The 15,631-nt window shown below is 38.9% G+C and overlaps 1 protein-coding gene across 3 annotated transcripts; it reads right to left on the reverse strand.

Moving 5' to 3' along the window:
* Positions 1 to 823: 823 nt before the first annotated feature.
* LOC137976344 (neuronal acetylcholine receptor subunit alpha-10-like) lies at positions 824 to 15,373 on the reverse strand. 3 transcript variants are annotated; one of them, XM_068823677.1, is made up of 7 exons: positions 15,177 to 15,373; positions 9,774 to 9,825; positions 8,385 to 8,473; positions 6,398 to 6,537; positions 4,610 to 4,654; positions 3,714 to 3,823; positions 825 to 3,000 (listed from the first exon to the last, which is right to left on the reverse strand). In XM_068823677.1, the coding sequence occupies exons 3-7, from the start codon at positions 8,437 to 8,439 to the stop codon at positions 1,677 to 1,679; spliced, it is 1,674 nt and encodes a 557-aa protein (XP_068679778.1). In that variant the 5' UTR covers positions 8,440 to 8,473; positions 9,774 to 9,825; positions 15,177 to 15,373; the 3' UTR covers positions 825 to 1,676. The 3 variants fall into 3 exon arrangements, with proteins under 3 accessions (XP_068679779.1, XP_068679778.1, XP_068679781.1); XM_068823678.1 differs by lacking the exon at positions 9,774 to 9,825 and having other exon boundaries at positions 824 to 3,000; XM_068823680.1 differs by lacking the exons at positions 4,610 to 4,654; positions 9,774 to 9,825.
* Positions 15,374 to 15,631: the final 258 nt, after the last annotated feature.

Below are 15,631 nucleotides of genomic sequence, written 5' to 3' on the forward strand. Positions count from 1 at the left end.
TTCGAAGTCTACATGACCTCATTATCAAGTAAAATGTAAAATGTTAAAACTGATGTAAAATTGTAGCTCAGAGATTATATACAAATAAAATGTGATAAACTTCATTGGAATAATGAGCGTTCATTGTTATTGGTGTTTAACGTGTTTCAAGAAATGCCGCGGGAAAATGGACTGCCTAATTCACGAAATGTTATTCATTCGCGAACGAAAACCACAGCTAAACACGCAGTCTGACTCAATACGTGCAAAAGTATTTATTTAAACATATACTGCACGAACTGACACGTTAAACACCAATAACAATGAACACTCATTATTCCAATGAAGTTTATCACATTTTATTTGTATATAATCTCTGAGCTACAATTTTACATCAGTTTTAACATTTTACATTTTACTTGATAATGAGGTCATGGAAACTTCGAAACGTCGTAGTTTTACCGTTCATTTTTATTATCAAATGTATTTCTAAACGTTCTCTGAATATAAGGAATACATGGGTATATAGGGGTATACGTTCCGCTGACTATACTGAGCCGAAAACCGAAAGAAAATAGGTACTCACGGTGTGCATATTTTCTGTCGTTTTAACCAGAGAATACATTTTTGTGATAACAACAAAGGGAATCAATGTAAACAATCCAAAGAAAAACAGAGAATTAGGGAATAGATGGGACATCCAGGAGATGGATAATTTGCTTAGCAGCGCACCGGCACCTTGAAAAATCGAGGGGAACAAGAAAACGGTTACGCAGCAAGCACAACCAGTGAAATTTTAAGAGAAAACGCTTGCCTACTGTATTCCCTTTATCACTGCTTATACATAAGATACGCTTGTTTTCTCTCACTGCAATTCACACCGAATATTTTGACAGAATTTTAAGAAAGTCAACCTGGCGCTTATTTTAAAACTACCTTAGAAGATGAGGTTGCTATGGAATGCCCATATCCCTATCAAATTGCTCTCATCGATGAAAGACACTTTCGCCATAATTTCTCTTCATTGCCTTTATTCCCACAAATTCATTAGTTGAAGAAGTTGTAAAAGTTGGAACTAAAAGGAGTCAAGATATAGAACTAAAATTATATAAAAGCATAAGGACTGAAAATTTCTTGTTCTAACTATTCTTTCCCTTAAGAACTTCTTTAATGTCTGTAGATAACAAGAAAGAAATAAGCTTAACTGAAACAAGTGTCTTTGATTGTCTGCGAATCTTAAGTTTCACCCGTTCACGTTTACCGTCGGCTGTAAACGCGGAGCTGGAATCTCTCTGTTATCTCAAAATGATCATAACATATTTTCTCCATAAAACCTTGCAGAATAAATCAATATAATGTATGGGTTCCTTGATGAGCTCCTGGTATTGTCTCTATTTTAGAAATAGAATGCAGAAGAAGTTCAAGTTTAGAAAATGTCCAATTCCTAAGACTCTTTTTTACCTCTTTGCGTCGTTTTTTTGTTTTTCAATCGTTTCATGTATATTTCCTTCGCTTAACCTCCCCTTAAACCTATCGATTGCATCTCGTCGATCTTCTTTTTTCTTTGATCTTCCCATGGCCAATACCTGGTATCAGCACGGTTCATGAATAAATATCCGACGGTGGTAAGATATCGTCATTCTAGGCGCTGACCGAAAGTATCGCGGTCTCTGGAAACGACGAGAAATGGAAATCAATCAGTGGAATCTGGGAGCTTTCAGAAACAAGGCCATGAGTGTAGCAACTCCGACCAAAATCGACATTATCAGGAATAGCCTGTCCAATACACGAGCAGCTTTAATCCATTCTTTTTGGTTCTTTAATTTCTCTGGGGCTGAGATCCCCTTCTCAGCATCTGGAAAACTGAAATCGACCATCACCGAGGTAGAAATTGTCGACGAGCTTTGTTTACTTGGGCTGTCACTGGATCCCGGAAATTCGCGATATCTAGCAGATCTTCGTTTTTTCTTATCTCTTTGACTTAAAAAGCTGCTCGTCGTGTCGCAAACGGTACAATGAGATCTCTTTTTGTGTTCCTCCCTGTATAAACCTTTACTAGTTTTGTCATTATAATACGAGAGGCCTCTTGGTGGAAAGCCAAAAATGTATCGCTGGCTTTGCATTGGGATCCACGGATCGGTATAATTGGACGCTCGGGGGTTGGTACCATTATTTTCGTTAATTGAATCTCTACTAGGAAATGTCGAATTATTCCTGTCTGAATCCTGATCTACCGCATGGGTTGAACGTTTCATGGGTATCGATGATCTGTCCGATGTTGGAAACTGATTCGATAGTTCCAGGTTCCAATCTTTGGAAGTTTTTTTGGGGAAAACGACCCGAGCCAGCCAATGTAAAATGAAAACCCTTAAAGCTCTTGGCATCCGTCGACTATTACGGTGATAAAAATTTAGTATAAGGGTCGTAACGAAGAGAGAAGCACCTATTTCAACCATGCAGGCAAAGTAATACTGTCCTAGTAGAGGAAAGCCGTACGATGGCATCAGCTCGGAGCTCAGCTGTTGAAACACAGTCATGGCCAACAGAACTGTCATGCTAAGTCCAATGCGTTCACCAGACTCAGGGGGGAGAACAAAACCCAGAAATATCATGGAGGATATCAGCGAGCATGGAATAATCAATTTAAGAACAAAATCTAGTGATTCTCTCTGAAGCTTAACCTGCACGGTTACATCTACAAAGGGATGTGGACAGCACTGATATGTTCGCTTGTTTCGCTGTGATTTTACAAGTGTCAACTTCCATTCTCCATTCTTAACATAGTTTTTGTTGGACATGTTGCCTTTGCGTGCATAAAGATCCACTTTGGAGCTGTCGAAAGACCACGAACCAAACTTTAAAAAGCACTCTTGTTCATCAAACGGGAAATACGTCACATCTACTTTGCAAATGCTCTTGAAGATTCCCGGATTAAGCCAGGTGGAGTTTCCGTCGTATTTCACCACCACATTTGTTTTGTAAGAATGTCTTCCACCGGCAAACCAATCTTCCTCATCAACGCTGTGAAGGTTAAAATGAAGTGGTGCAGTTATGGGTATATATTTGACAAGGTGTATATCTGAGATAGTTTGTCATCTAATTTAATGCTCCAGCTTTAGCCCTTTGGAGCCCATTGACCGATTTATCGGACAGCAGAGTAGCCTGCACTTTCCCAGTTATCAACAGTCTCCCCCTTAGCCATTACTAGTCCCCAAACGGTCATTTTCACAAAAACACACACCGGGTCGTCGCCATTTTGGCCAGTGTAGGCCAGTTCTGGGCCCATGCCAGTCCCTCAAAGACCCCGGCGCGATTTAATACCAACCATGCAAGGTTTGAGTTCTCCCCTTTCAAATTTCTTTAACATTGTTAGTTTATCCTAAAGGAAGCAGAAACCCTAAACCCTCAAAAGAATTTTGTGGATCATTTTGGGGATATTTGTGTACCAAACAACAATTTTGTGACATTTCGTAAAAATGTCTGGGAAACTTTTAATAGGAACCTAGCATTTTTATCACTTTTCACGGACTCTAAAGACCATCGCGAGAATTGCATTGCAATCATGATCAATTACTGAAAACCGTGATGCAAACATTATGCAAGACATTTGTGTCAAATATAGCAAGACGCGATCACATATAAGAATTCTCTACGTTAGGCATACGTGCAAATGTAGACTCAATATATATCTACTTACTTCTCATATTATCATAGTAATATATATCGCTACTTACTTGTTGTACAAAAGAATATCAGGAACCCAAATATCAACTGGCGATATGTGAATCTCCTCGATCCCTCCGTACTTTTCTGGATCCCAGCTAAGCTGTGGATTGTTCCAGTACTGTGGGTTGCGAAAAGTAAAATTATGGCTAACAGGGTTTCACTGAATTTTTAAATGCTCGTTTAAAGTCTTAAGTGGGTCTGTATGACAAACAGAAGTATAATATTTGGACAAACGTTTTTTTAAAGACATATTCTTTTTTAATTTGTCCAAGTGAATACAAATGATTGTGATGTACTGTTACATATGCTGAAAAGTGGATTTCTTGAAAAACTTATTCCGTATTCTTATTTCAAAAGTGACCTTCAAAAAAGGCACTGCAAGATGGGATCAGAATTCAAAAAATGATATATTTATCTCTGAAACCACAACAACGTGCTAAAAAGCGCGAACAAAGATTAAATTTAAGGAGACTCAAACCACTTTCAACAGTTTCAACAAACTGTAGTATTTGAAAGGATTGAAGCTACCCAAATGTTTTACGTAACGCCAAAGTTATGGTACCACAAACAAAAATAATTGCTCAACAAGGCACACTCATTGATGTAACGTAATAGGTCACCATGGCAACAAAGGAGCTATTTAAAAATGCCATATTGTTTGTCTTTGAAAGCTTATATCTCAAAAACGGACTCAGTAACTCCCTACTTTTATTTCTGAAAAGTAATTAGCTGGCTTAAATAAACCTATCTGCAAATTAAAAAAAACCTCTGGAGCAGATTCACAGCTACCTTGACAAAAGGAAAATGGTAACGTGGCTTTGAATCTGCTTAAGATATTTTTATTTTTTGTCCCTTAGTCAGGAGTAGAATTTCTCTTTAAAGTGGATCTATAAACCCAGCATACCTGGTTGACCCAAGCATATGTCTTGATGTATTGATATTTAGCACTCTGTGAGTTTGGATAAAAAAAGTACCGTAAGTAATAAAGTTTTGATAGTATGATTTCAAATCTGGTCAGTTTTCGTTTCCCAGAGTTTCACGCCTGAGAACAAACCAAATAGTTACAATAACACGGTTTTGACAAAGAAAACTGGTGAGAGATCCATTTAAAAAGCACCAAGAACTAAATGAAACATGAAAAATAAATAAAGATGATGAACTTTATTTAAGTGTCATCTGTACATAGCGCTGGGACACTAATAATCTCGTACCCAGATCTCACTCTATCACTTTGACCGTGGGAGATCTGGGTACGAGGTTAGGGCACCAATCAACCTCGTTCCCAGGACCTTTTCCCTTCCCTGGCTTGGGGGTGGAAGGGAAAAGGTCCTGGGAACGAGGTTGGGCACCAATAGACCTTTTTGCAGATACAGCGGCCATTTTGATTTCTATTGTTTCAAATAGCTATTATGGGACGTCCACGGGGAAATACATATTTTAAAATTTGCCCCATGAGCATCCCATAATGTCTTTCGAAACAATAGAAATCAAAATGGTCTGTTAGGAACGAAAAACCTCAAATAACAATGACAACAACCGGGTTTTCTGAGCCCGCGAGACTGAGCACCCCCAGCAAACCATTGTTTTAACGAAAACCGCTGGTCAGCAACCTGGTTCTGGTCATTGCTGTCTAAGGTCTTCCGCTAGGAACACTGTACAGAGATCAAGTCAAACAATTCATAGGAAATCCTGGGGTGTTTTTTGAGGGGAGGGGAAGAGAAAACCGGAGGACCCAGAGAAAAACCTCTTGGCGCGGAGTAAAGAGCCGACAAACTCAACCCACATATGATGTTAAGTCTTGTAGTGGAACCCGGGCCACACTCATCGGTGGGAGGCGCGTTTTCTCATCTCTACTCCGTCCCTAGGGCCCGTTTCTCGAAAGTCCCGAAAACTTTTCGGGACCCGAAAAGCCATGTGTGAAACTGCCAACCGCTTGTTTTGAAAAGCCAATCTTTCAACATGTTTTCAAGCTAACTAAACGAAACCCGTCTGTGAAGTTTGACGACTTAAATCTTCTCCATTCTTGAGATACAGAGGGAATTGTGACACCCGAAAATGGCCCGTAAAGTTTCGGGACTTTCGAGAAACGGTACCCTGGGGCCCGTTTCTCGAAAGTCCCGAAAACTTTTAGGGTCCAAACAGCCATTTGTGAAACTGCCAACCGCTTGTTTTGGAACACCAATCTTTTAACATATTTTCAAGCTAACTAAAAGAAACTGGTCTGTGAAGTCTAACGACTTAAATCCTCTCAGTTCTTGAGTTACAAATGGTATTGTGGCCCCCGAAGATGGGCCGTAAAGTTTCTGGACTTTCGAGAAACGGGCCCCAGCTCCAGCAACTGATCAGAATAGGAGGAAAACTATAATTGAGATCTGTGGCGAATATATAATAGGGAACTTAAGCAACGACAACGGCGACGGCAACTAGAACGTCGCAACTTTGGTTTTGTACATCCTGCACGTGCGTTTTTCACTTTTGTCCATTTCTTTGCCGTCGTCAAAGTTACTTCAGCACTTGACAGTAAAGTTCCATTTTCTCCTCTAAACTAAGCGCCGTTCCAACTTATGTCATTTTTGAGGAACTACAACACCCATGTCGTATTAAAATGGTTGAAATAGTCACGAAATAATGTTTTAGATGACTTTCTCGTTGTTGTTGCCGTTGTCGTTGCTTAAGTTCCCTAATCTCTTACCACGTCAACCACACGTATGAGCTGAAAGTCAAACACAACTGTAACAACTTCTGAGGGGTTTAAAACTGGATGGTTGTACTTCTCGTAATTTGCAAACAGCTCCTTGTAAAGGCGAGTCTGATCATTTCCAATAAACGCCTCTGAAGAAAATCATTGCAAAGTAACCTTTCAAACAATTTTCTCACAACACTGTTTTGGTAACTAACGACGCAAATGCCAACGGCAATAGAAATGGCAATTGCAAAGAAAATCACCATTGCTTACTCTGTTACTAACCTTAAGGTAATGCTATTGCTAATGACAAATCTATGCTTAGGCTATTCAGTGCTAACTGGAATGATACCGCAACAGCCAATATCAATACCGAGGGCAATGCCGTTGCCGGGCAGTGGCAATGTCGGTGCCAACGATAATAGACTATTTAAGCTAAATTGGTCTATTGATAAAATTGACATTGCCGACCCCACTGCTCATGCCAATGCTATAGCTAGTTGACCCATTGCCACTCCCATTGCATCCTTATTGCAAGCTAATGCTTTTTTGCCAAAAAAATCAAAGAAACTTGTTTCACTTAAGCTCTTATATTGCGGCTGTTATCTACAGCTATCGGGAACTGACTTCTTAAAATAGAAGGACTAGTTAGACGAAGAAAAATGTAAAACTTTTATAACAAATATCAACTAAAACTGAGGAATTATGACCATCCATTAATTAGGGGGATTGTCTTAGGCCCTGTCCACACGTATCCCGATATTTTTGAATCCGCAACTTTTTCTTTCCGGATTCAAAAATATTTCCATCCACACATACCGTATTCAAATCGATTTTCCCTGTTCACACGTATCCGAAACGTATCCGGATTCACTCTAGTACTCAGGACTCCTCAAGGAAACACAGGTAACAGAGCATGCACCATGAATCCGTCGGCAGCCATCTTGAGTAAGGAACTAGGTAAAGACTTGTTTCCATATCTCTAAGTGCCCTTGGACGTGAGGGGCCTGGAACAACAAAACTGAGACAACCCCAACCCATACAAAAATGCTAACCTTAGGCCTAAACATTATCTAAAGCATATTGTTTAGGCCTAAGGTTAGCATTTTTGTAAAGGTTTGGGTTGTTTCAGCTATTGTACTCTTCACCCCCTACGCCACCCCGGGCCCCTCACTTTCACTTTACCAAGGAACTAGGCTCGAATTTTGTTACGTCATCCGGATAGAAAAATATCTGGATTTGGCTTCGGCACAGTGCCGGATTCCCATCCGTCGGGTTAAAAATTATCCACTCTGGAGAGCGTAATACCATTCAAAAAGTTCCGGATTTGCCAGCGAATTCGCCGGAAACGTGTGGACGGGGTCTTACATTCAGGTGTTTCACCTGTTTTCCACTAACGACAGGAGCCCATGACAAGTACCGTATAACTTTAATGCATCTGTGGGAAGGTCTTTTTACAGACCGAGTTATTTTTTGGATTAATTTTCCCCGCGAAACCAGACCTTTCCAGCCAATTGCAAGTCTTCATGACAGAGAACTTATTACCTGTGGGATTGAGAATGGTTACTCGTACGTAGCCAAAACTAGTCTAAAAATAGCGTGATCTGTGAAAATGGGGTTTCCTGATAGACCTAGCATTGGAGTTTGCGTCCTGGGCCCGGTTGTTCAAAAGCCGATTAACGCTAATCCCAGATTAAAAATTAACCGAGGAGTTTATTTCTCTACTCTCGGCAAATGCTGTACAACGCTGATTTTTGGCACAACGTTACATTAGAAGAAGTCAAATCTTGAAAAATAAAATAATTAAAAGAAACTTTCACCAAAAAGTTAAAACTTGAAACAAAAGTTTACGCTAATCCTGGATTAAGTTAGTCGGCTTTCGAACAACCGGGCCCTGGTTACGGGCTCATACTGATTTTCATAAAGGAAAAAAACCCTTTCCCTTTAAATTTATCTCATCCATAAAAGTGGATGGTCAGGAAGAAATTGTTTTTACCTGCGACAGAGATAAGGAACGTCATGAGATTGACTACTTTCCGTGAATTTTTCATGACGTGTCTGTTATAATAAAACTGGCTGGGAAATCTGAAGAAAACAAAAGCAATTACGAAACAGTTGTCGGATTTCCGTCTTATATAGAAAAAGACGCCTTCACACAACGAAGTATGACTTTCAGACGGTATACATTGTATAACATTAGAAAACAGTCATAAGAAAATACGTGCGCTGATTGGTTACAAATCGTGTTTCTATAACTCGATGGAGACACAGAACTAGCATGAGCTGTTGACGTAGTGATGGCGCGAGCAAAGAGAATTTACATTTTGATAATTAGAGTTAACAAGCTGAACAAGTTGTTTTCCTTTTTCTCGTTGCGTTGTTTTCTAAAAGAAATAGAAAACATGTACTCCGTGTTTCTATCGAGTTATAGAAACACTCGTGAAAGTTTGGGAGAACTCGAAAAAGCTGTGGAAACACTCGCCTGCGGCTCGTTTTCCCACAGCATTTCTCGTTCTCCCAAACTTTCACTCGTGTTTCTATACTGAACGACAGAGCTGAAAAACGACTGCGCATGCGCCAGATTGGGAGCACAAATCGTGCATGAGACGCGAAGTGTCCATTTCGATCGTTTGATCTCGTCTTCTGCCTGTGTCACTTTATAACTCTTGACGGTGTGAATTTTGGAAGTGAGATCGTGGTGATTTAATTTAAGGAGACACATCAGATCTGTGTGATATATTTGTGTGGAATTTTTGGGCCTTGAGATTCAAACCCAGTTAAATTTGTTTGGGAATATGGGCTGCAGAAACTAACCGAGGCTACGGTGAGTGTTCCATATTTGTTTTTGAAGCATGAAGTGTTCACAACGTTTGGTTCAGTTTGCACACTAGGGTATTGCCCATGCAATCTCTACAGTTTTCATCAACAAGATAATTTGGGCAGGGTTTTCTGAAATCACCTTTACAATCAATCATACATGTATTTACAATGCGTTAATTAAACGTAACATGTTCTAAGAGCATTATTTGAAAGTTGTCAACCTTCTCCTTGAACCAAGGCAGCAGTTCATTTAGAGTGCTGCCACTCTGCAATAGCCACTTAACCTCCTGACTGCCCCCATAAAGGCAGCTGTCTAAAAGAAAACACCTTGCCAACTTGTGAAGTTGGAATGAACACAAGTACTGGCCAGAACTACACAGAAAATATTGAAGTTCTTTGTCCCTGTCTCAGGGCATTTCTTCAATGAAAAGGTAAATTGGTTGCAAGACTGGCCTCTGAGATTACACTCAGAAGAAGTTCTAGTTGCACAGTAGTGTGATCAAAAACATTGTTTAATTTATTGCCATAGTGAGGCTTGATTACAGAATCATAAATACTTGCCCACCAAAATACCCTGTGCAATCAACTGATACACCCATGTTCGGGAGACTGTTGGCCTGTTAATTAACGGAACATCGATATATTAGGAAAAGAACAATTTGTTAAATAAAAGTACAAAATCCAGGCCCTGCTTCCTGTTAATCCTAGGATTATTGACAGGGAAATACTGCTTCAAAGTGGCACCCGAGTGACTTAATTGTAGTCTAGCTTCCACAATCACCAAATAATAATGATCTATCATTATTGTAATAATGCAACACACTTGGTGTCAACATCTATGTCAAAACTTGGAAGATGGTATTTTTCTTTCCCCCTGGACTGGCCATTATTTGCAAATCTGTGTTCAACCCAACGTCCAAGGCAAAATTATGGTTAGACTCAAAAAATTTAAGAACATGTGTTAAGGCAAACAGTTAAGGGTCATTGGTTTATGTGTGGTTTATACATGTAGTATGTTTATATGGTTAGCTCATCATGTTTTCTTTGTCTTGGTTGTGTAATAAGAATGACTTTTTGTACTAATTTTCACAGCCCCCATAAAAACTGATATGTGCAGTCTCCTGTGTCTAGGAAAATAATAATATCATTATGATATTGTAGATTATAGCATAATGTAATATGCATCTCATGGACAATAACATTCATTTTCGTTTTTTGTCCTTAGGGAGATGGATCCACCTGGTATTATTTGCGGCAGTTTTGTGAAATATTAGCTCTAAAAAGAGCGAGAAGAAATTCAGCCTTTTTTTCTCAGCAATAAACCACAATAATCTTATTGAGTTCACTTTGTTCATGTTGGTAGTGTGGAACAAAAGACTGGATAAAGTCACTGAGAAATCCAGACAATGCTGTTGAGTTTTAAGCAGTTTCTTTAGTACTCTTCACATTGTCAAACTTTTCAGTTTCTTCTTAGAACTGAATACCAGTCTTTAACCTTTTTTCAGTTATGAACTTTTTGGACCATCACAGAGCTTTAACATACCACTTTTTTAAATGTTGTACTTATAAAAAAAAATGGGGACGACATATTCAAGCAAAAACATCACAAATGCATGTTGTTTGCACCTGCACGCAAACTTTGCAAATGCTTTTGATCTGATGAGTTGCCAACCCAGTAATGCTTCAGATACATGTAGTGACGTCGAAACCCAGAACACCTTCAAACACATTCAATGACAAAAATTTGGTTTATCAACGGAGTTGATAATGTAAATTGACCACCGTACAGAGATTCTAAAAGCTGACGTTTTGAGCGTTAGCCCTTCGTCAGAGCGAATCAATGACAAGTTGTCAGGGAAAAAATTAAAATTAAAAACAAACATCTTCTTGAGCATTGGGACCCACATGGAATAGCCCTTGCATATGTGTATTATACTGATGACTGGATTCCATCTACTTAATATACAATCATCTTTTTAGGATAATACCACCTACGCCAGTCGGCAGATAATGCTAGAGTGAACTTCTTGCTATACAGCTGAAAATATTGATTTTGTGGAATGCCCCTTTCAGGGATGTTTCCTAGTTGTCTATGCTCTAAAGATTTTGTTCAAACCCATCAAGTTCAATGTAGCATGCATGTGTGAAATGTCTCAAGTTTAGATCAGTTTTGCAATATGCACTGTGTTGTCTAAACTGATCCTTGTAAAATTTTGTAGTTTCTTGTCAATTTTGTTAAATATGGAAAAAAGGATTTACTTTCTGAAAGAAAAATAACATTAATGACGTCTCTTGATCAGGTTAGGATCTGATGAATTTTTATTTTAAAAGGCAAGCAAATCAAGGGGCAAATTAATTTTCTCTGAGCTGTTTAATGTCAGTAAGTGGGCTTTCCAGGATGAAGCACTTTTTTGCCTGCTCTCTGTGTATCATACAGTGTATAATCTTTTCACCGATTTATCTCAGTTTCTGTTGGGGCTGGCTTTCATTGCTCTTCTATAAATTTAACAAAAAATGCTGTGTTAAGAGCGAAAGATGTATTTTGCTTTCATGATAATTATAAATTCGTATTAAAATTTGGAGAAACGTGGAGCTCAATTTGCCTGAGTTCTTGCATCTTTGCATACTCCATTTTAATATGGCTTTGAGCATTCTTACCAAAATATCTTTTGTAAGCGTGTCACCATTCACCACCCGGTTTATAATTCACCAGTTGTCTTCCTTTATTGTTCAGAGTATTATAGAGAGTATCTGGAGCGTCATAAGGTTTTTCAATGTCTCTTTACCGACACAGACAAAGAGGCATTGTCCTGTATTGCAACCACTCGACGAACTAGTCTCCACCGATAAGTTCGAAGCTCTCACCAATTCCACCGGCCGAACATCGCCAAAACAGGGTTTAAGGGAATTTCTGGTCCTCCCAGAAAACCAAGAACTTGCAAAAACCGTTCGAGAAAAATGCGACAAAAGCCAACACTGTCAAAAAAGTAAGCATTGCAGCGCTCGTTACCTCCATTCACCGTATAGTCACACGAAAGGTGCATTTACCACGCGAAAACAATTTTTACACAATTTGTACACCCCTTCAATTTTTGGAAAAACATCAAAACTCGTCAAAAATTGTGACAAAATCCTTATCTTTCAAACAGCGACCTTATTTTTTTGATTTAATCAACGGCTGTCATTTTCCGGCGAAGAGATAGTCTTTTCGAATGAGCGCGCCCTTGAGCCTGCGTTTCGTGCCGCGGATCAGTGACTTGCGCAGTCGTTTTTCAGCTCTGTCATACTGAACTCGATAGAAACACGGTACATGTTTTCTATTTCTTAAATAAAACAAATTATAAAATAAATAAATAAATGATTAGAGGCAAGTCAACTGATTTGCACTACTTAATTAAAAGTTCTTTAGGATATGGCAACAGTCAGACACAATAAACTTGAATTCACGAACCTAAATTGCAATACCAGTAAACTTTAACGTAATAATTATGGTTGTGCAAGACAATGGGGTGATAAGAGTCTTAGTTTCCTCACCGCAACCATAGTTAATCGAGAGACTGGTTATGAAACCTTAAAACCTTTTAAAAGCGAGAGCAATGTTGTCGCAATCGATGTTGACTTGACTGTGACAGTGCATAATCTTTTATTTTGGCTTCGCACGGGTACGAAAATTAGTTGCGCATAATTTAATCGAAAGATTTGATTGGTTATCTTCCCGAAAAAAGTTTTTTTTGTGCACCGTCAAGGACCAAAACTAGCGATGAATAAATGGTTAATATAAAGGAAAATGGATCGACTATGCAAAGTTGAATACTTCCTACAGAAAAGATGCTTTTTTTGCAGGGAAAACGGCTTTTTCATTTTAACAACTACCGAGTTGGATAGCGTGAACAATCGTTTTAGCCAAGTCAGTATCAGTACATCTTAATTAAGGCTCATATCGAGGTTACGTTTTTCCTTTAGATCGGACAAGGACATCGCATATCAGTTAAAGCGAAAGGCAAAGTCACTTTATTTAACGTCTGTAGTTCCTTCATCTACAAGGCTGCCGCTATCAAAGAAAGCCGACGATGCGCCCTTTGCCTTCCTCTCCCGGTCAGTGCTCCATTTTACGGGTATTTAACGAGATAGCTACACGAATCAGAGGAAAGTCAAAAGCAGACGTCACCGAGGATCGAACTAGGGACCTCTTGCTCCGAAAGCCGCGCAATAACCAACTGAGCTTTGCCTGCTCCTTGTTATAATTACGGCCTGAATTCAGTCGAAGAGTTCATCCTCGCTCTTGTTTAAAACCTATTCACTTTTTCGGCTTTTTCCAAAGAAGGTTCTCTTTTAAAAAGATACTAGTTCACAGACTTAACAAAATTAAATTCAAATAGAGAAAATGCTTAGAATTGATTGCATTAATACAGGTTTTCTTAAAGAAATTGAACCTTTACAAAGCTAAAAATTAATAGAGTTGAAATTATGTTTTAATGAAAAAAAAATTCTGTTTATCTTTTTCAAAGGGATAATTAAAAACGACTGCATTTACAATACAATACAATACAATACAATACAATACAATACAATACATAATTAATTGACCACTCCCCATAGGGGCTTTTCAGGGGCAATGAAACAATCACAACAGAATAGAATATTCAACAACAACTGTTAAGAAGCCCAACTGGCCGTAGGCAAACCAGTTGGCTATTTACAAGTGCACTTGAGAAGTCGAACCAGGGACTACCAGGAACAAATTCAACCGGTGGTGAGAACGTCTCCCGCTTTAAATAGAAAAGTTATTGTTTTAGAACCTCCGATACCCGGATCTCGCACTGTCTGCCCACTACAGGTGTACATTCATTATAAGAGGCTATTGGGGATCAGTTTTCACGACTGGATTGACTATAATGGGGTTACATTTTTGGTAGAGTTACTAGAATGGGGTCGCACATTTTCGGGATTTCTGGGACAAAACTTCTTGCTGAATAACCGGTCGCCATTGTCACCGCCAGCTGCCAGACAAAAATATTACCCCGTGAACAACGGTGAATGACGGTACGTTTGTTAATATTTATGGCTATCAAATGTACCAGAATGTTTGTACAGTAGATGAAAAGTAAAGTGTTCTACTTTCAATTTAACAAACGTGTCAATTCATTTAACGATGACCTACTTAAAAGGTGAAGGCATAATCAGAAAGTGACTAAGTTGGGATAGCCATAATGACATTTGCTCAATAGTGACTAAGATCGGGTCTATGATTGGCCACAGAATAGACTATAATGGGGTAGGGGTTCCGAGAGGCCAGCGGCACATACCCAGCAGACCCCCCCCCCCCCCCGTGTACATTTCAGTGTTTTCACACAAAAACGCAGCATTATACCGATGCAATGATTGTGAAGGGAAGCTGGAGTGGAATAGTGCGTGACAAGAATTGCTAGACAAAGCCGAGTGGACAAGACATGAGGACTTCACCTTAATTGGCATAACATAGGACCAGTCTCTTTGTCCTTAGCGAAAACTGTTTTTTTCATTGTCTCCAAGGTTTTTGGAAGATACTAAGAGCATGTTGTCTCTGATGAATATGTTAAGAGCATGCTGAGAACGATAAGACGCTTGAAACGCGAAGCAGCAGTCCAACTGACTTGAATAGGAGTCAGTTTGTCTAAAACGAAGAATGTTTATGGAGCAACTTTATAATAACGTGACCGAAGTTTGCATGCAGAGGTCAGGCTTGTTTTTTATTGAACATTAGCTTCATGTGAAAGTACTCGCCGATAAAGCCTGAAAAAAACCAGAAACTGAAAACTGCTCTGCACTTAATTAAAATAAAATTAAAAGGAAAATTCAAGCTTACGGATAAGATCCGTGCATTCTGATCTCAACCTTACAACTAGCCACCTTAGTTTCTCTTATTGAACAACTCTTCAGTTTTGAAAAAAAAAAGTCTCATGTACAAACTGAATTTACGAATACATACCTCAAAATCAACTGTGGATTTTAAATTCGCCATGAGAGTATATTCGTCGATGAACGTCGTGTCCCCAAAAATACAAAAAGTACATTAGTTAACTTTTGACAGAAAATATGATCTGTCATTTTCAATAGAAAGCACTATTGGTGTTCCTGTCTGCTACTATTAATTACAAACAGTAATATTGGTAACCGCAAGCTGTATTTGTCGTCCAGCTGTTTCTAAAAGGGGGGAAATAGAGCAATTCAATTGTAAGGAAAAAATTAAAATGCAAATGATCCTTAATATTGTCCAAATACAAAGCAAAACATTGATAAGATTTTCACCCAAGATGAGATCTTTAAGTTTCATCCCATCAAGTTCATCAAGGATGAAAGTCAAAGATATTAGCTATGCAAAGCACCTAAACTGAATATAGCAGATATGTCTTTGACAAATGGGGTCTATCTGCAATTGCGTGC

This window comes from Montipora foliosa, chromosome 11 (assembly GCF_036669935.1).
Source record: "Montipora foliosa isolate CH-2021 chromosome 11, ASM3666993v2, whole genome shotgun sequence".
Taxonomy (NCBI): domain Eukaryota; kingdom Metazoa; phylum Cnidaria; class Anthozoa; order Scleractinia; family Acroporidae; genus Montipora; species Montipora foliosa.